The 20795-nt window shown below is 43.5% G+C and overlaps 2 protein-coding genes across 3 annotated transcripts in view; both read right to left on the reverse strand.

Annotated features, from left to right (window-relative positions):
* Window positions 1-20795, reverse strand: part of LPGAT1 (lysophosphatidylglycerol acyltransferase 1) — a 947911-nt gene that overhangs the window by 320614 nt on the left and 606502 nt on the right. The gene's annotated exons all lie outside the window — the stretch shown is intronic.
* The window catches only part of KCNH1 (potassium voltage-gated channel subfamily H member 1), a 334033-nt gene that overhangs the window by 297464 nt on the left and 15774 nt on the right, over window positions 1-20795 (reverse strand). For both annotated transcript variants that reach the window (XM_050951795.1, XM_050951794.1), the window contains exons 2-4: window positions 17741-17864; window positions 17383-17489; window positions 4030-4158 (exon numbers count right to left, since the gene is read on the reverse strand). In XM_050951795.1, coding sequence (XP_050807752.1) covers window positions 4030-4158; window positions 17383-17489; window positions 17741-17864 — 360 coding nt within the window. The remainder of the gene's footprint in view (window positions 1-4029; window positions 4159-17382; window positions 17490-17740; window positions 17865-20795) is intronic.

A 20795-nucleotide genomic window follows, 5' to 3' on the forward strand; every position in this document is an offset into this window, starting at 1 on the left:
AAATTTTAAGAGGAACATGAGTGAGGAGGAAGAAAAAAGGTTTTTTTTATTTATATCTTCAAACACCACTGACATATAGTATTTTTCAAGTAGCTATATTTAGTGCATGCTATTTTTTAAGCAGCTATGTTTAAAAGCAAATTTAGTTAAATTTCCATGGCAGTCATAAATTATGCAGTATTAAAAGTGAACAGTTCTTTGAACCAAAAAACAAAAGAGCCTATAATTAGAAGAGTACCTAGTATAAGACATACATTTTTCAAATTTCAGCCTTTTTAATGTCTGATTATTAGAAGTTTTTTTAAATGAATAGGTGATCTCGGTAACATTTTCATCTCTGCTTTCCTCTACTCATCTTCAGATAAAAGATGCCTGTTCGCTTTTGTATACGTCAATCTCCAGGCCTTAGTGCTAGACACACACATCTTTCAGCAAGCCACAAGGACTCTGACAGCTCAAAAAAAACGTGCTTGAAATTAAACATTTGATAGTGGGCTAGTAAGATATTCATAGCTAAGTGTGCTCGAGCCAAGCCATACACTGCTCTTTAAATGGGCAGAGATAAATAGACAGCTACTCTTTGCATAAGATAACATTGCTTCGATAAGCAGCGCTACAGGGCCTGATTTCAAATGATCGGGCACCTAGGGCTATATCCACTGCATACGAAACTAAACAGAACTGCTCATGCAAATGAGGTCTTTGCACGTGTGAAGGGACTATTAGCTGTTTAACTAGAGATTTGCATATGAAATAACTGATTTGTCTGCACACTCACACTAAACTAGAGACTTTTCATGGGAAATTCTGAAAAATAATTTCCCACTAAGTTTTCATTTTTTCCAGCAAAAAGATCCAAAGTCATTTTCAATAAAAACATTCACTTTTGGGTTTCCTGTTTTTTGTAGAAAATTAGGAAAATTTCTACTCAAATGAAAATGTTCTGCAAAAATGGTCAAAAAGCCATTTTTCATTTAGAATATGTTGTGATCAGCTCTACAATAAATGCCAATGCAAGTTTGTATGTGGCCCAAAGAATGTGTCCTCTTCAAAACTCGGACCCCTAATGTTTATTCCTTGAAGGTTCCTCTGAAATCATAACCAGTTTTTCTATCTCTTACATCTTCCAAATATATTCTCATTCCCCTCCACAACCCTGTGAGCCACCTACCAGGCATGCAACTTTTTCATGCAAGCTATGAAAGCTCAATAAGCTCTACTAATAAATATGGGGATAAAAGTCTCTAAGTGTCTGACAACACGTATTTTTGTAAGGCCTTGGGCTTCTAATTCATCAAATCATTGCAAGTATACTGTGTGTAGGTACAGTGCGGAGCTAGCCTGTAGGAAGAAGCAGTAGCAGGGAGTAAAAAGAGTTGGAGGTATATTAAGGTTTATGACAGTACCTGCAACTTTATTACCATGGTATCACATCTTCTGACTTGCATGTGTAGCAATAGGTTTTTCACCCACACCAATGCAAAACTGGTAGATCTTCATTGACTTCAATAGACTTGGGACTAATATTGGAAGACTTACAAATAGCAACATGTAGCTTATGTTATGTGAAGAGACAGTAAGGTCTAGAGAATGAGCGTAGGGTTGAGAGTCAACAGCTCTCAAGTTTTAATCCCAGCTGTGCCACTGACTCATTCTGTGGCCTTGGACAAGTCACTTCATCCAAGTCAGAGGAGGATTTTTGGGGAAGTTGTGGGAGTTTAGCCCCTCTGAAAATCATGCCTTTACTTCCATGCCTGGTTTTAGGCACCTACAGTTCAAAAATCTGGCACTTAGCTATCTGTCTTGGTTTGCCCATTTGTAAAATGGACATAACACCCACCTAACTTGGATGCTGTGTGGATAATTAGTTTAATCTATGTACATTGCTTTGGATGTGAAACTACTAAGCATCATCACCACCATTGTAGGCATAGTATAATCCAGGGATCCAACAGGTGCAACTTCTTCAAATGTTTGATTAGAGTTTTCTTTCTCCTACTTACTCCTCTTGCAAAATCAAATGTGTCCTTATCTTCAGAGAGAAAACAAATCTCTGCTCCCAAGTCCATAGCTTACTAGCACATTAGGGTCTTCAGCAGAATGTTGGTTTCAGCAGAAGTGCAGGGGAGAACTACAGGCTATCACTCCTGAAAGAAACTTACTTCGTTGTCTGGTTAAATGCACTTCATTCCCAGTGAATAAGCCAGAGCTAGCTTTACTACCTAATACTGATTTATCTCTGCAGTCCTTGTCAGAGTGTAGTGACGACCATGAGGTGCTTGGCAGAAAGCTATTTTCCATGGGAAAGATCCTTCTGACTACAAAACCCACTTTCTAGTTTGATTAGAGCAACAAAAAAACCCAAACACATAGCAATAAAAAGAAAACCATTCCATGCAGCTTGGCAGAGAGTCTATTTTTAAAGGTTGTTCTTCATTAGGAATGGTGACAGGTGTTTCCACTTTGAGAAACACTATATTTTTAAAATAAAATGTAAATAAACTCAACTTCCTGTTAAGTTTTACGCTACTGATATTATTGAACACTAAAAAGAAATGCAATCAACAAGAGAACTTGCATTATGTACCTCTCGCCTCTGAGGATTCATCTCCCTTTACAAACTATTCTCCTGCAAGCTCATATATAGCTCTGCATGGACACAGGAATCTACCCACAAATGCGCAGGATCAGGGTCTTGCTGAAGGGCCACAGCTTCTGGAGTGAAACTCAGCAATGGATTAACAGCATGCAGCAACTCTACCCAGGGCGGGTGCAAGGATGTTTTGCACCCTAAGCGAAACTTCCACCTTGCACCTCCCCGAGCCCTGTGCAGCTCTCTGCCCCCTCTCCGCCCTAAGGTGCCCCCCCCACAGCAGCTCTTCCCCCTGCCCTGCCCTGAGGCACCTCGCCCTGCAGCAGTTCCCCCCAGCTCAGGGAGCCATGCGGCAGCTCCCCGCCCCAACTCACCTCTGCTCCACCTCCTCCCCAAGCACGCTATCGTCGCTCCACTTCTCCCGCCTCCCAGGCTTGCGGCACCAATCAGCTGTTTGGTGCAGCAAACCTGAGAGGGAGAGAAGCAGAGCAGGGCAGCGTGCTCAGGGGAGGAGGCAGAGCAGAGGTGAGCTGGGGCAGGGAGCAGTTCCCCTGCATGCCGCGCCTCCCTTACTTGCTGCAGGTGGCCCTCCCCATGCCCCCCTGTCCCAGGTCCCTCCGCCTAAATGCTGACGACTGGAGCAGCCAAAGATCCAGCAGCCGTGGTTGCTGCCAAAGGACCCAAAATGCCACCCCCCAAATGCTAGCACCCTAGGCGACCACCTAGGTCACCTAATAGGTTGCACCAGCCCTGACTCTACCTAACAGTTTAGGACAGTTTAGGCCTGATCCAGCTCCCACTGAGGTCATTGGGAATCTTTTCATTGAGTTTCATGGAAACCGGATCAGGACCTCATCTAGGTAGGTGGAATGAAATTATCCAAGTCTGGGCTAGATTCCAGCAACAGAGTTAATGCCTCTGCTCTTGCACAGAGTGCCAATGGATCTGAGAGAAGCTGAACAGCCCCCATTCCCACCATGAACAAAGGATTTGTGTTGGCTCAGTGCCTCAGAGAAGGGACTCAGCACCCTTCACTAGTTATAATAACTATCAGTGGTCAGGACCTCAGTTTTACACTTCATCCAAAAGCTGGCACTTGTAACAGCTCTGTGCCCACATAATACCATGCTGAGGCATTGGTCAGAACAGAATTAAAAGGAAAAGCTCCACCCACTGGATCCCTAGCCCCAATTTCCAACAATACTTGGGTTTTTCCTTAGGGGCCACCCATCCACACACTGAGCAGAGTCAATCCTGTTTAGCTCACTCTAAAGCTCAGAGTCATACCACATGGGGCTGTGGCTGACAGTGCATATCTATTACTTCTATTAAACTCCAATTCTTAGTGTGGGTATTAGAGGCCTTCAGTTATTTCACCGTCAACATGCACCAAGAGAGGCAGCACAATGCACAACTGTATAACAAGACAGACAAACCTTTACACGAATCATCCTCAATGGGCTGTTTGAAAGCTGTTATGTCACTGAAAGTGCAAAGAAATAAAACCACTTTATCCTGTTCATTTCGAATCGGAGCAATTTTCACAAAGAACCAGACAGGTGTCCCTGCAAAAAAAAAAAAAAAAAAAGAAAAAAAAAGTTGGTCAATAGTAGACAGAACATTTAATGTGATATTTTTTAAGTTCAGACTTTAAAAGAAGTCAGTTGTGACTATTACTTTTTCACAAACACCCCACATGAAAAATGACACAGCAGCTGCCAGGGAGGCTGTAGTCTCAACTCTACCTCTGATTTGTTGTGTTCATCTTGGATAAGCCACTTACCTCACTCTGTGCCCGGGGTTTCCTATATGCAAAATGGTTAAAATAATTTTTACCCACATTTATAAAGTGCTTTGAGATCTACAGATGAAAACATCCCTAGTGCAAAGGCCCAATCCTTGAGACCAGTTGAGCTGTTCTTGGAGCAGAGGGCCTGAGTAAGGGGGAAAGGGTAGTTATATGCCACCTTGACATCACAGACTCCATCCTGGGGGTGACGGGAGGTCAGTTTGGCTCTAAGTTATGCCTACCTGGAAGAGTCCCACAGGGCCATTCTGGCAGCCAGGGAGGACCAAAGCACAGCCTTGGTCAAGCCATGCCCCCGATGCCAGGAGCTGTGAGGAGGATGGCACAGGACTGGCTATGCTACATCTGTGTTACTGGAAGGTTCCTCTGGGCAAAGAAAACGTTCCATTGACCACTCAGGCCATCTCAATGTCTGCTCATTCTGATGATGCTCTCGCTTACCTCACTATAAAGCAGGAATAACTCCAGTGAAGTCAATGGAGTTACATCAGTGTGCATGTGATCAGGATCAGGCTGACAGATTGTGATTAAGACTGACACTTCAATAGAGCTGTGCTTTTGTAATTACCTAAATGGATTAAGTGCTAATGACAGCTCTGAAGATTGGAGTCCTCTGCTTATCACAGTAAAAATATCACACAGACAGCAGCCATATCAGCTTCTCTGCCAGAGTTCCTCAACTATGACAGACAGACCATTTCCAGCAGGGAGAAGGGTAATTCAATCTCCAGGTCCATTTAATCCCTGATGTTTCTGCTGAAGCTGCCAAAATGGTGTAAATTATACTGATGGGGTCCCTGTCCACCAGCACCAATACTGATCTCAACAGACTCATTTCACACAAACCACAGCTGTCAGATATTGGAGACTTTTGGGTATTTGCATGCTGAAGGGCTCAAACAGAGCCAATATGTGCCCATACACCATACGAGCTCCTCCATGAAGCTAGTCTTTCCCCCTAGAATCTCAGGTTTCTTCTAAAAATAAAAAGTCAGTCTCTAACTGTTATGGTTGTGACAGAAACCTCAAGAGGGAAAACCAAGTGTAACCCATGCAGAGATGTCCAACTGAGGCTGCAGAGAGTCTGGAACATTAGCTGTAAGAAGTGTGAGCTGTCCCATTCATCTCAGTGAGGTGTTACCCAAAATACCTAAAGACAGTGATTTAGAAGTCAACACTTACTTCATTCTGCATGTAAGAAAGCAAAGGGAGGATTCACAGATCTACATAATTCACTGAGAGAGAAATCTCATGTTGGTGCCACTTGCTGGTGTCACAGAGAGTGACACTTGGGAGATACCACTAGTTATTTCATCAGCCCAAGGGGACCTAGTACAGCCCATGGGTATATTTAAGCCCACAGAGGGTAGCCAAGTTTTAGAAGCCACATGGAGCTCAAAGAGCTGCACAATTATATCTTGACCATCTGCACAACCTACAGCAAGTAGCATCTCATTTTTATTCCTCACATGGGTGGAGTTCATTTTGTGGGTGGAGTCTTGAAGAGAACCACCTCTTCCCCACCATATGACTCCTACCTAGGTTCATTTGGTTCCAGCAACTTGAAGATGGGAGAGGCATATCACATTACCTATCAGCTGAACTATCCAGGGTTTTTGTTTTTTTCCAGAGTACAAACTATATTTACATGATAGTCCATAATTCACTCAGATGTTAGTAATTATTGTGGCTATTCATGACTGCCAGAGGAGCACAAGGCCCTCGGGAAGTTCACAAATTGTTCATTGAGATAAGCAACTGGCAATTTTCCCACTGTGCTAATGTGTATGAAGCATGTTGCTCTTGATGCATCATCGAACCTTCCCCCAGCATCTGCATGTAGCAGTCTTCCTGGGCCACTGAAGGTAAGGAAAGCTCAGAGGCCCATAGACAGTTTCCAAAAATGAAACTCGAATCTTTAACACATCCCGCTGTGCCTGGATATTGCAGGCTGCTTCAGACACCGAATGAACTTCCAGACCATATTTGCTGCAAACCCTGTGAACTGAATGATGGAGTCTCTGATTCAAAAAGCAGGGTAAGCCAACAGATGGACTTCGAGTCACGGAAGGCCATTTGGGGAGCAGAGCTGGAGCACGGAAATTTTAAGGGCTCTATATTAAGAAAGGCGCTAACGTGCCTGAGCAAGCCTTAAACAAATAAATAAAACCTAAAGCAGTTACAAAATAGTGACAACAGACTAACTGCCCTAATCAAAATCATTAGCAAGTTATTAATTAACCTCAAGAGTCTCATCTGCAGAGAAGCCAGTATCTTTTTGTAACATTTTTTTCCATTTGCACTCACCTTTCTATATTTGGATCCTTTCTTAGCCACAGCCCTAACTCCCACCCAGTTTACCATGCATGTGTATTCCTTCATCCTTTCCCATCTAGCCTTCCTCCTACCTTCATGCATGCATTGTCCCCAGTCTGACCAAATGCACATCCAGTTCTGCACCACTCACTTTCACTTGTTCCATCACACCCCATGTGCATACTCACTCACTTGTGTTCCAGCTTCTCCTATTCCTCTGCACACTTAGGGCATGTCTACAGTGCAGCTGGGATTGAGCCAATCTCCTCCAATAGCCAGCGGTCACTAGCTTTTCGCACTAGTGTTTTTTTTCAGCCAGAAGCACCCCAAATTGCCTTGTTGCCCTGCAAGCTATTTCCATGGTGCTAGGCTTAATTTTAAACCTTCATTGTATTTAGGCAGTGTCGTATACGGAGTTTCACCTCCACCTGTCATTTCCAAAACACCTTGGCATTTAGATATTATATAAAAGCTAGAGAAAAAAGTGGGTTCTCCTGAGAAAAGACAGGCAATTTACCCTCCTGCTCTGGTTTAAACATTGGCTTCTTCTCTGGTACATGCTGCTTTTTTCTAGTGCTTTGGTTCTACAGAGGGACAAAATTATTGAAAAGGTGATTTTTACAGCATAAGCTGAATGAGGCAAGGGAATTTTCCTGCTTGGGGAGGCTGTACCAGCCCATGGGTTTCTATCAAGAAGGTTCTCACTATTGCTCCCTCCATTTCATGTATCAGAGGAGTAGCCATGTTAGTCTGGATCTGTAAAAGCAGCAAAGAATCCTGTGGCACCTTATAGACTAACAGACGTTTTGGAGCATGAGATTTCATGGGTGAATATCCACTTCGTCAGATGCATGTAGTGGAAATTTCCAGGGGCAGGTATATATACGCAGGCAAGCTAGAGATAATGAGGTTAGTTTAATCAGGGAGGATGAGGCCCTGTTCTAGTAGTTGAGGTGTGAAAACCAAGGGAGGAGAAACTGGTTTTGTAGTTGGCAAGCCATTCACAGTCTTTGTTTAATCCTGAGCTGATGGTGTCAAATTTGCAGATGAACTGAAGCTCAGCAGTTTCTCTTTGAAGTCTGGTCCTGAAGTTTTTTTGCTGCAGGATGGCCCCTTAAGGTCTGCTATAGTGTGGCCAGGGAGGTTGAAGTGTTCTCCTGCAGGTTCTTGTATATTGCCATTCCTAATATCTGATTTGTGTCCATTTATCCTTTTCCGTAGCGACTGTCCAGTTTGGCTGATGTACATAGCTGAGGGGCATTGCTGGCATATGATGGCGTATATTACATTGGTCGATGTGCAGGTGAATGAACCAGTGATGGTGTGGCTGATCTGGTTAGGTTCTGTGGCGGTGTCGCTGATATACGTATGTAGGCACAGTTGGCATTGAGGTTTGTTGCATGGATTGGTTCCTGAGCTAGAGTTTCTATGGTGCGGTGTGCAGTTACTGGTGAGAATATGTTTCAGGTTGGCAGATTGTCTGTGAGCGAGGACTGGCCTGCCACCCAAGGTCTGTGAAAGTGTGGGATCATTGTCCAGGATGGGTTGTAGATCCCCGATGATGCGTTGAAGGGGTTTTAGCTGGGGACTGTATGTGATGGCCAGTGGAGTCCTGTTGGTTTCTTTCTTGAGTTTGTCTTGCAGTAGGAGGCTTCTGGGTACACGTCTGGCTCTGTTGATCTATTTCCTTATTTCCTCGTGCAGGTATTGGAATTTTGAGAATGCTTGGTGGAGATTTTGTAGGTGTTGGTCTTTGTCTGAGGGGTTAGAGCAGATGCGGTTGAACCTCAGTGCTTGGCTGTAGACAATGGATCGTGTGATGTGCCCGAGATGAAAGCTGGAGGCATGAAGGTAGGCATAGCGGTCGGTAGGTTTTCTATATAGGGTGGTGTTAATGTGACCATCACTTATTTGCACCGTGGTGTCTAGGAAGTGGACCTCCCATGTAGATTGGTCCAGGCTGAGGCTGATGGTGGGGTGGAAGCTGTTGAAATCGTGGTGGAATTTTTCCAGAGTCTTCTTCCCATGGGTCCAGATGATGAAGATGTCATCAATGTAGTGTAGGTAGAGAAGGGGAGTGAGTGGACGAGAGCTGAGGAAGCGTTGTTCCAGGTTAGCCATAAAAATATTGGCATATTGTGGGGCCATGCGGGTGCCCATAGCGGTGCCACTGATCTGGAGATATATATTGTCATCAAATTTGAAATAGTTGTGTGTGAGAATAAAGGCAGAGAGCTCAGCAGCCAGTTGTGCTGTGGCATCATCAGGGATACTGTTCCTGACAGCTTGTATTCCATCTGTGTGTGGGATGTTTGTGCAGAGAGCCTCTACATCCATGGTGGCTAGGATAGTGTTTTCTGGAAGGTCACCAATGCATTGTAGTTTCCTCAAGAAATCAGTGGTGTCACGGAGGTAGCTGGGCGTGCTGGTGGCATAGGGTCTTCATTTCATGTGTGTTTTCTTTCAATAATAACTGCTGTGGCTGGTCTCAGAAGAAGAATCTTTCAGACAGTGTGAGCTCTTTCTAAGGGCTTTATGGATCAGTACCATAATCTTGAACTGGATTTGGCAGTGAACAGGAAGCAAACGCAACCTGTAGCATTCCCACGTAACCTGCTTTGATCAGCTATTTCCTCCTCATGACCTACCTCACCACATTATGCGCCAGTTTCTTACTGAACATTTTACTGAGAGCCAGGTAGAGTTTCTAGCTCTCTGCATCTAGGCCAGTAATAGCAGGAAACAACCAAACAAGAAGGAGGTGTTTTTAGTAAATGCCATTATTTAGGTATCCTTTGAAGCAGTCATGGGACTTCCCATGGCACAACATGCTCACAGTTGCAGAGATGGTCTGGGTAAACCCTATTCCATTTCTGGAACTATATGTAAATAGCAACAGCAAAGATTATTGAATGGAAAAATCCTATTAACTGATTCAGTCCATCCCTGGAGGTAATGCTCAGATGTTCCCAATACTATATTCCTAGTGCTTTGTCCAGTCTCATTTTAAATGTCTCTGGGGTTAGGAGACAGGTACAGGGTAGAGGAATTTCTATAATAAAGTAGGGTGTGTTCATTTGCATGTGGTTACCCACAATGCTGCTCAGAGATTATTGAGAGCAGGTCTGAGATCTAAGCTGTAGGAATACATGAAAAGGTTTGGGTGAGCTTGTGGCTGTACTGAGTTCTTTTCTGCAGACTGACTTAATTATCAAAATAATTTTACTTTTTAAAAACATTAAACAGTTTATTTTAATATTAAACATGAAAGCTCTGAGAGTAAACCAGTAATAAATCAAGCCGCAAACTAGGACTTCAGCCTCTAAACAGGGAGGCACCACACTAACAGCGTCAAAGCTGACGTATCTGCTCAGCCAGACAGTCACTATTGGCTCAGAAATGTCTCTTTTAATGCAGCGTTATTTTCAAATCCAGTCCACAATTTACACCTCTCCTCATGCACCCCTCTGGGCTGATGTATGGCTGTGTATGGAGGCAAAGACTGTTTAGCAGCGTCTCCAACAATACACCCACTTTCATTTATGTTTTGTTTTTAGTCTTGGCAAACTCTCTTCCTGGTGAAGATCAATGATGATGCCAGTGCACAAACAATGAAGTAAACCCTCCTGAGCCAGATTGACTTCTGTTATATTAGAATCAACAGTGAAGGAATCCAGTGCCTGCTTAACGGAATAGAACCAATTTTGTGAGGGAAAGGAATGTGATTTTCAAATTTGTAAGGAAACATTCTGAGCAGGGGGGGAGTGAAAAACTATTACACAATAACTGCAATGGCCCTTGGGATCATGCTGCCTGATGTTTAATATTGCTACCTGTCTAATCCAGCACTAAGGGAGCTGGTGTCTAGTGATCGGAGTATAGGACACAGAGACAGGATATTGTGGATAAGACACTGATCTAGGTCTCAAGAGAGCTAGGTCAGTTCCTAGCACTGGCCTGGACAAGTCACTTCATCTTTTTGCATCTCCATTCTCCAAATGTAAAAATGGGAACAACGCTTCCTTTCCCCTACCTTTTTTTCCTGTCTTGTCTATTTGGATTGCAATATTTGTAGGGCGAGACTACCTTACTCTGGCTAGGTACTGTGGATAGCACAATGAGGCCTGCTCTTGACTGGATCCTCTGGATGCTAACGTTCTGCAGAAGTGAGGCAGGAGCCCCTAAGTTCTATTGTTGCTTCTCACACTGTCTACAGTGCTGTAGCCACATCACTTACTTTCTCTGCCTGGTGGCGCTCATTTAACAGTAGAAAACACTAAAGGCAACCTAGGTCGGTGTGAAGGACCTGGTAGTGTAGACACATACATTAACAGATCGACTTAAGGCGGCATCTATCGACCTAACTCTGTAGTGCAGACCAGGCCTAAGTATCTACCTCCATGGGCACCATGAGGATTAATTTATGTTTCAATGTGCAGTCTGACATCCTTCAATGAATAGTGCTAAGTAGGTGTAAAATACTGTGTTAGCTGTAAAAAACCTAATTTAAAAAAAAAATTACACTAGGTGATATTTATCTTTTGACAGAGTAAAACAAGATTAGTTTATAAACACAATGGAAATCATGTTTGATGGCAAAGATGGTGTCACAGAATTGGTAACTTTGGTGAAAAACAGCGCTCACAAAAAGTTCCAGTCACACACTCAGACAAGGAGGTATGGAAAAGCTACCAAACACTCTGGTGCTGGAAAGGTTAGAACCACATGCAATATCTTCATCAATTACTGCATGCAGTGAAGCAGATAGTTGAATTTCAGTTACATAAGAGGTACAGCGGACTTTTACATTCTCTCAATATTTCACTAATGCCCTATCATTTTTACATTGTTTTTCAACCTAGCAGAGGCCGTGTATTTTGCCCAACATTAATTAAACACACAAACAATTTAACTGTGTGTGATCAGTTAGGGGGCTAGTGGCATTTTCAATACAAGTTTTTACTATGAATAGAGAGAAGTATCTGACATTTGACTATGTAAAGTAAGGTAAATGCTCAAGCCTTACCATAGATTTTACCCCTTAATAGGCAGTGTGCGCTGAATGAGAGCCAACCAGTGTAGTGCCTAGAAGCACTCAGCACAGTGTGGTTATATTGATAGACTTTATGGTGCCATTTCCAGTGCTTTAAAAGCACTGCCTTCACATTTTCTGCACTAGGTGCCACTTTACACTAGTAAATAATGGGTCAATAGGTCAGATCTTTACATGGTAAGATAAAGAAAAACAATTTCAGGTGAAGGTGAAGTCTCTGGACACAGAGGTTACTCTAGCATGCTAGAATCCCGAGGGGTAAGTAAAGAACAAAGATTGGTTTGGAACATGCTCCACTACTGCCAGGGCTGGTGCTAGTAGACTGGGGGCCCTATGTAGGAATATTTGGGGGGGCTGCCCCACACACAACACATACTAATAATTAATAGCCCCCCTCTCCTCTTGAGCAGATCAGGGCCCTAAGCAATTGTTTAGTCTGCTTATGCCTATTGCCAGCTCTGAGTGCTACAGCAATTTGATGTGATTTATGTTACACGAAGCTCTGATGTGCTGTAAGGGATTGGAAAGCAGATACATCTCAAGATTTCCCTTGCTTTTGTTTCAGATAAAAGAAATGAAGGAAGTTATCGGAAAGTGGCTCTGCAGTGAATACATCAGAGAAATTGTTTGATGGCAGCTACTTCTTGCAAACACATTGTCCAGGTAAAGTTGCCATGGTCAATGGGAACTTGGTTTATCAGTTTTATGAGTCCTAGCCTGTGACAGAAGACTGGGAACCAACAGCTGAGCCAGCACTCTGGTCACTTAAACACCAATTAATTTTCCCCAGGATGGACCTGGCAGGGCCAAATTAATGGATTAGAAGGGTTGGAGGAGGACTACCAAGAGAAATGGTCTGTTAACACAGGAAGTATAAGGCAGGATAGAAAGGAAGGGGGGGTGAGGAAAGAGAGGCAGGAAGGAGAGATTTCTGAGTAGAGACATCTCGTCCGAGGAGAGACTGAAACTAAATAACATGGTGTATGAATTGGTAAGGTAGGGGAACAGCAAGTGTAAACAAAACACCCCAGCACAGTTTAACAACTGAAGGGCTCAGAGTCTGTGTAGACAGATCAGACAGGAGCAGTTTGGCCTTCCTGAGTCAAACTGAAGTTAGGCGTATGTATTTTATGGGGATGATAGGCAGTGGGTTTATGATTTAACAAGACATTGGGTTAGAATCACAGCTAGATAATCCTCAGCTATGCCAATTTACAGCAGCTGAGAATGTGACCCACTGTGACCCTTCCTTCACTTTCTCCACCCTCTGCTCCCACACAATGGTTTGGACCAGTTCATAAGTCACTATGTGGTCTATACTGAAAACACTACAGGCCTACTGCACCTTGCTACCTGTGGTTCTGCTTAAGTCAACAGGGCAAAATTCACCTGGTGCAGAGGGCAAACACAAGCCCCATCCCCATTTCAATGATTTTAACCCTGTAGAAATTGGAGAGTTGGGGGAGGGATTTCACCCTATAGAAAGCACTATATTTATTTATATGCATGTGCACAGTCTGGCCCCAAGTCACTCTTTTGGGCTTATATACTGTTCTGTGTACTATCTATCTGAGTGCCTTCTTGTGCATTGAGAGATGTATGATGGGAAAAATAATTTCATTAAATTTAATAAGCAGATAGCATTATTGGTGAAATTCACTCTACCCACATAAAGCCAGGCATCAGGTTGTACACAAAGGAAAAGCACAGCTTCCAGGAAGGTGAAATCCATCCCCCAACGCAATAGCCACTACTTCAGCATATGTTCTGGAATATCAGTCACAGCTCCTCTGAACCACTTGGGAGAATACCCGCGCTTCCTAATCATAGACCTTGTGGCCCAACCCTTGGCCTACCCCTTCCCTGGCCTACCCAGGGCCGGCACAGAAACACCTTTAGGAGGAGACTCCTCTCTATAGCTGCAGCCCATCGCACCTCACACAATGCTTCAGCGTGGTCTGTAAGTGGCACAAAGGTCCTTGCTCAGACCTGCACACCAGGAGAACATCTGTATCTGCTTATGGGTGTGAGTGATTATAGTAAAATCCCTTCCTAGGCCAAAAAAAAATTAAAAATAACAGAACCCTCCATATGCAGCTGAAGAAAAGTTATGCAATCTGAAGGTTTCTGTTAGCAGAAGGGAATCTTCCTCATTAAACGCCAGTAAAACTACTAAATAGTATATTTTGCTTGGTGTGTTTAATCCTGGAACTCTGATGTCTTTGCTCCTAAGCGTCTAGGCCAGTCTTTACCCCTACAGCAATCTTCCTTTGAGGCGGCACCACCACATACTGGATAGTATCCATTAACTGTACAAAAATGCCTTTCTAGCTGTTCAAATTTGGACACAAACTTAGGCATGTAAAGTTACAGTCTTACAAACCTAATACATAGTTGTTTCAGCTGCAAGGGAAGCAATGGAATAAAAGATGAACCTGCCCCTGCATTGTTCATAACCAAAATCCGAGAGCTGTTGTGTTAAGGTGAGGGAACTGGGAAATGAAACTGACTACAAGTCACAAATGAAATGTACTCACCCATTTTCGTTTTCACACAGAGAAAGGTAAAAAGCAAAACATACACTTCAAAGAGTGAAGAGTAAATTAGGCTTTTAAAGCCATTTGAGTGTTAATCTAATGGTATTCAGAAGAGAATATATTGGGCCAGATTCTCAGCTGCTGTAAATCTGCACAGCACCCTTGACATCAATGCAGCCACATCATTGCTTTAATTTTCCTTAAACTTTTAGAACATTGACACCACTGCAAATCCAGCTCTAATAAAATAATGGCATTAAACTGTTCAAGCTTTTTCCTGAAGTTACTGTAAACCTGTGTGTTGGCTGTGGGAGACTTAGGTTTACAAATTACCTTCAGTGGGACAACTTCTCCCTTCAGATCCACCATCCCCCTCCACTGGGTTTCACCAGCATAACCGTGAGGAAAATTTGGTCTCTCTGTGCCAGAAATGTTAACTGCTTGCACTTCATCAGCAGACTTTCTGCAGTTACAGTTCTATAAAGCACTATCTTAAATAACCTGTATATGTTTCCACATATATATGCTGCACAGTTAAGACCCCAGCATACAGTGCTATGAAATCTTCTCCAAACCTTAAAGTTCAGTGAAGAGTAGTTCTCCCGCATATGTATTTAGAGAAAAAGTAAGAACACACGCTAACATGAAGGCAGATTACAGACTCACTGTCTTTAGTATACATCATAGAATTCTAGAGGCTACGTCAGTATTGTGAACCAGCGTAGGCTCACAGCCATTCTGTACTAGCACTGTGATGGTAAGAACTTGCCTACAATGACCACTGTTTTTTTTTTTTTTTTTTTTTTTTTTTTTTAGTGCTGCCAAGTAAATATTGACATCAGGTCACTGCTTTTGAGACTGTGGTGTCAGCAGTTTATGCCAACCCAGATTACATTGTTAAAGGACTTCCATCTATTTACTATACACCTGCTCCTGTTTCCATGTAAAAAAATCAATGGTTTAGGATCAGGACATAAATCTCCCAAAACTGGGATGTGAGCAGAGATGGGATTTCCATTCGCAAAGCCATCATGTATGAAATGCACGGCAACATGCTGATTAGTCCCCAATACCTGCTTATGATACATCTGAAAATTTTCCTTTGTATTCCTTCTTTCCAGCTGGTAGGTTACATTTAAAAGGAGCTAAGAGTACATTAATTAACTGTGGAGCTAGTCTATGCTTTTCAAACAAAAATGTTTAATGGCCTTTTTCTAAAACAAATTTTCATTTTTTTCCAAAATATTCTGTTTATTTAGTAACAAAAATAGATTTAATTATTCTGTCCTCCCTATTTCAGTGGCTATGAGGGGAAAAAGGCAACAAAAAGAGCAAAAACAAGTTTAAAAAAGGTAGAAAATGGGAGGATATATAATTTATTTTTTAAAAAAGCGTTCAAAGCCAAAACTTTGTTGTGAAAAGTTTCAGGGGAAAAATTGTCCTTTTCAAAACCTGCTGAATCAAAGTTAATTTGAAAGTTTCCACATTTTTCGTGCAATAGTCACCATTGTTTGATCAGCTCTGCTTCAATATTTATCCAATATTAATTTTCCAAATAAGCAACTGCTGTATTTACACAAGACTATTATGTGATCACAAATGGAGGCTGCGGGTGCAGGGGAGAAAGGGTTGTCTGCAGAGCTGGGCCTCCGTCAGCAGCCACCCCTTTCCAGCCTGCCAGCTCTGAAGGAAGCAGCACAGAAGTAAAGTGGCATGGTATGGTATTGACATCCTACTTCTGCACTGCTGCTGGTGGGTTGCTGCCTTCAGAGCTGGGCGGCCGGAGAGTGGCGGCTGCTGACTGAGGCCCAGCTTTGCAGACAGCAGTGCAGAAGTAAGGGTGGCTATACCATACCATGCCACCCTTACTTCTGCGCTGCTACTGGTGGTGGCTCTGCCTTCAGAGCTAGGCTCCTAGCCAGCAGCCGCTCTCTGGCTGCCCATCTCTGAAGGCAGTGCCACCACCGGAAGAAAAGGTAGTAGTACTGCAACCCTCCCCCCTCACACACACACACAATTACCTTGCGACCTTCCCTCCCTCCCCACACTCCTACCTCCTTTTTGGGTCAGGACCCCTACAATTACAACACCATGAAATTTCAGATTTAAATAGCTGAAATCATGACATTAGGATTTTTAAAATCCTATGACTATGAAATTAACCAAAATGGACTGTGAATTTGGTAGGACCCTGTTTATTACCCTTCAGTGGCTTATGTGAAGTGATTGAGTCTCTCAGATGGCTACACCACAGCTGGCACTAATTGGCAGTTTCAGCAGAGAGACCAAGAACCAACTATGCAAAGAGACTGAATTACCCTTTTCCATTGAGTTGGTTCCTGTAGGTCAAAGCTGAAGTGCATTTGCGAGACAAAGTAGGGAAGGTTACATTACTCACAGAATGAGTACAGTACAGGCTGGTGTAAAGCGGTGATCGCCTCCTCATTAAATGCTATAGTCAGCGGATGATCTTGCCTGGGAGCTCCCTGGATTTAAATGGGAAGCAGCTGCTAGAAGGGCTCTCTGTCAGGGATCTTTCACTAGGGACAGATTCCCTCACTCATCTGACAGATCCCGAATTTGTTTAACACCTAGCTACAAAGCTAATCTTTTTAATTGGCTATTTGGGACAGAGTTGGGTTGGTTGATTGCAAGTTGGAGCCTCCATAGGTTTGTATTTAGAGAGGTCAGGGTGGGTGGGTGGGCTTTGTTTTCATGGGGATAGTCCATGTAGTATTATTTATTGAATTTTAATGTTGACATGCTGAAGTATTGTTCTAGAAGCTGAAGTAGTTGTAATATTATAGGTGCGAGCAAGTGAAGGTCTCAATCCTGCAATCTGATGCATGTGGGCAGACCCCTAAACCCTTGACTTGGCTGAGACTCTGTATGGGCGAAAGGGTTTGCCCTTATGGATCAGACTGCAGGATCAGGTGTTAACATTAATTTAATAAGACTGCAGTCTCCCAGGCTAGCAAACTGGCAGCTTTCACTGGTATTAAAAACACCCATCACCACCACCACCACTCCCCCCCACACCACACTTTGACTCCCCTCCAAAAAACCCCCAACTTACTGTTCTTTTTGTACATCAAGATTTCAAAGGAATTCATTTCGTAGTTCTCAAACGTTTGTCGCACCTTGTCAATTGTGTCTTTGTCTGTCAGCTCCCCATACATAAAACTGCAAACAAACCAAGGAATTCAAGTAAGATATTGGAGAGATGTACAAAGCCGTTTGTTTACCGCGTGAAAGAGGGCCTAGATGAAAAGTGCCCTTGTTTGATGGTGTCCTATTATTTCACCTGCAAAGCATAACTAACAGATGCATCCTAGGGAAATTAAAGAGAAAAATGGAAAAAACAGACTTTTTTTCTCAAGCGACAACACAACACTACAAGTTATGTAATAGAAAGTAAATCTGCACTCAAATACCTGCAGGTGCTGCTTTTTTGCATAACTTCTGCTCTGTGATATCCTGATAGCTTGCAAAATCCATCATTGCTGTATACAATGGGCCAATCCACTATCTGGGCATTACCCAAGACAAAATTAGTATCTGTTTGAAAGAACACATGGGTTAGACAGTTAGATAGCTCTGTGGCTGCATTCCTATATATATTTATTTGTTTGGGGCCCAATCCCACTCACTTTACTCATATAGTGTATTCCTACTGAAGTCAACAGGATGATTTGCAGATTAAATTCACTTTACTGGCATAAAGCCGGAGTGATTGGATTTTATGCAGGTAAAATATAGGTTATGGGGAGGTGAATCCCATCCCCAATCCAGGGCTAACATATGGATTACAACACTGCTCCTCTTTCCCCTCTCTCCTTCCCTCTCCATCCCCCCGCCATTCACCAGTCCAGCTCCACCCACTGGATAAGTGACCAAGACCTCTGTGCAACAGTTGTCTGGCATGTGCTCGGAATTTGGATTCAGTGGCCCCTCCTATTGCCTTCACCCTTTGCTGTTGTCGATTCTGACCTGTCTGGGACTGATGCAAACACCTTCCATAGCATACAGGGCCCAGAGCCCCACTAGCAGTCTGAACATGGTGCTTAAGGGCAGGGTCAGATTTACACTTTTACACCTGCAGGCACAGCATCTTCAGTGCTCTCCCCACCCCCAACAGGTGACCCTTGTGTTGCACCCAGTTTTAGAGAGGCCAGGCACCCCTAGGCACGTGCCTACTGTGCCTAATTCAAAATCCAGCCCTGTTTAAGGGCCTTTTGCTGGCCATCCATGCCAGGGTGAATTTAATCCAGCAGGAATATAGTGAGCAGGATTCAAGCCTTAATGCTTACTACTGCTGTATCATTTACATAATTAGCACATTGACTATTGTACATACAGCCGGATTCTTCACTGCTTTGGACCTTGCACAGCCAGCCACATCTGCACAAAGTGAGATCAAAACCTGACGCTCCACTCACCCGTGCAGAGGAATCTAATCTGCTCTCATTTTAGCACTGACTTCTCACAGGTATCAATGATGACGCAAGGAGCCAGGCAGGGAAGAATCAGGCCCACCACCATAATGAAGGGTGGCTAGACACCCAAGTGAATTTAAACAAAGAACAAAAAGGGTTATCTAGGTCTCCGTGTTTGTATTTAAAGCACACTCTGGCCGATAACATTTATGGCAGTCATCAATGATTCCTGAAAGTGAAAGACTAAAAACAATTAAACTATTAATTGTGGAGGGGGTGGGGATTTTTTCCTTTTCAAAATTGTGTAGCAAACATAAAATTGGTTTAAATAAAAAAAATAGTCTTTATCCATTTACTTTCATTGCCCAATCCTACTTGCAATAGGAGAAGTATCTGTATACACACTTTAGAGTGAAATGTGCTGGTAATATATCTGCAAGACATCTTAACTGCTTTGTTTCTCACAACCATTTTAAATACCAGGGTTTTTCTTAGTCAAAACAGCTTGCTCCAGAAGCAACACATGTACTTTACCCCTTACTATGATAAGTTGTTTCTTCTCATTGTTTTTGCCTGAATCATGTACTTTTGAGATCTATTTTTTTAAACTATGAACACCGCACTGTAGCTTGTCAGGATGCATTTTAAAAAAATGCACCAGAAAACAAAAAGCAGCAGTGAAATATGCAAATATGAACTTCAGGTCACATTCTGTCCCAACTTCAGTGATTCTGATGACTTTGCCCATCCATTTTAGTTTGACTATCATCTCCTCATCCCAAAAAGGAAATTCTACTCCCAGAGCTGTCTACAGGGGCTCCTATTAATTTATAGGGTGGCTTCCCCCAAGCATCTGAGCACAGAACCTGGCTCCAGATAACAAGTTCTAGAACTAGAGACCTGGATTTATCTATAGCTATTTTAGGTACTTCTATGGGCTCCCCATGATGGTATATCTGAGTGCTTCACAGTCAAAATACCTGTTTTACAGATGAGGAGCTAAGTGACTTGCCCAAGGTCACAGGAAATCAGTGATGGAACAGGGAACTGAACCCAGGTCTACCAAGTCTCAGGTCAGCACCACAACCACTGGATGATCCTTCCTTTCCTTATCCAGCTCTATTGCCCCACTCCTTTAGTGCTCACGAGGTGAGAAGTCCATCTGTTGGTGAAGAGCCAACACAAAGCCTGCACACCACAGAAACCCCAGAGTACCCCATCATGAGGATGTGGACCATGCTGCCATGCAATGAGATCCTTGGAGCCCCATGTGCACCAAGGTGGTCAGCTGTGTACTGGCTGTAGATATGGGGATACAGAAGGAGAGCTGGAAGCAGGCTACACACAGGGCTCCTGGATATTTGTCTGTGTGGATCCAGTGGCCAGAAAGTATGTCACAGGCAGCAGAGGGGGAGAGCTGCTCCCCAGCATCCTGCCCACTAAGTTGTGAGAGGGGGTTCCATCCCACCAAACCCTGCTTGTTTCCACAGTCTGTGGGCTAGGTGGGTTCACCTTTATAGAAGAGAATGGAGTGTCACTGAAAAATATGAATTACTTTGCTTTCTACTGTACAGCCCTCATCTCCACATGCCACCTGCCACAGAGTGGGTTTGCGGCCATTTGGGGCCCGCTCTTGCTGCCTTTCCATGTGTGTAATCCAGCAGGCATCTCAGTTGTTGGGTGTCTTGCCTTTGCAGAGCACTGCAGGATAGGGCCCAGAATAGGGAATCCTACATATCACCTGCCCTGCACAATTCCTTCTGATCAAAGCAGAAGAGCTGTGGTCAGCTAACATCCCCAATGCAACAAACAGTCAGTGCTCAGTTGCACTGATTTGACCTTACCAGCTGTATCTTGTCAAAGGCTTGTCAGAAACTTATTCAGTTAAGCAGTCACTCCTTTGCATAAGAAGATATCAAACACCTACTGAGGCAAGCCTTGCCTTCCCGGCTGCAGGGGCACTCGCCCTGGAGGCAGTGGCACTGCTGTGGAGCTGCCATATAACAGGAAGGAGGGACTCCCTCATAGACTCCCATGCAACATGTTATAGCCA

Source organism: Gopherus flavomarginatus, chromosome 4, assembly GCF_025201925.1.
Source record: "Gopherus flavomarginatus isolate rGopFla2 chromosome 4, rGopFla2.mat.asm, whole genome shotgun sequence".
Classification (NCBI taxonomy): domain Eukaryota; kingdom Metazoa; phylum Chordata; order Testudines; family Testudinidae; genus Gopherus; species Gopherus flavomarginatus.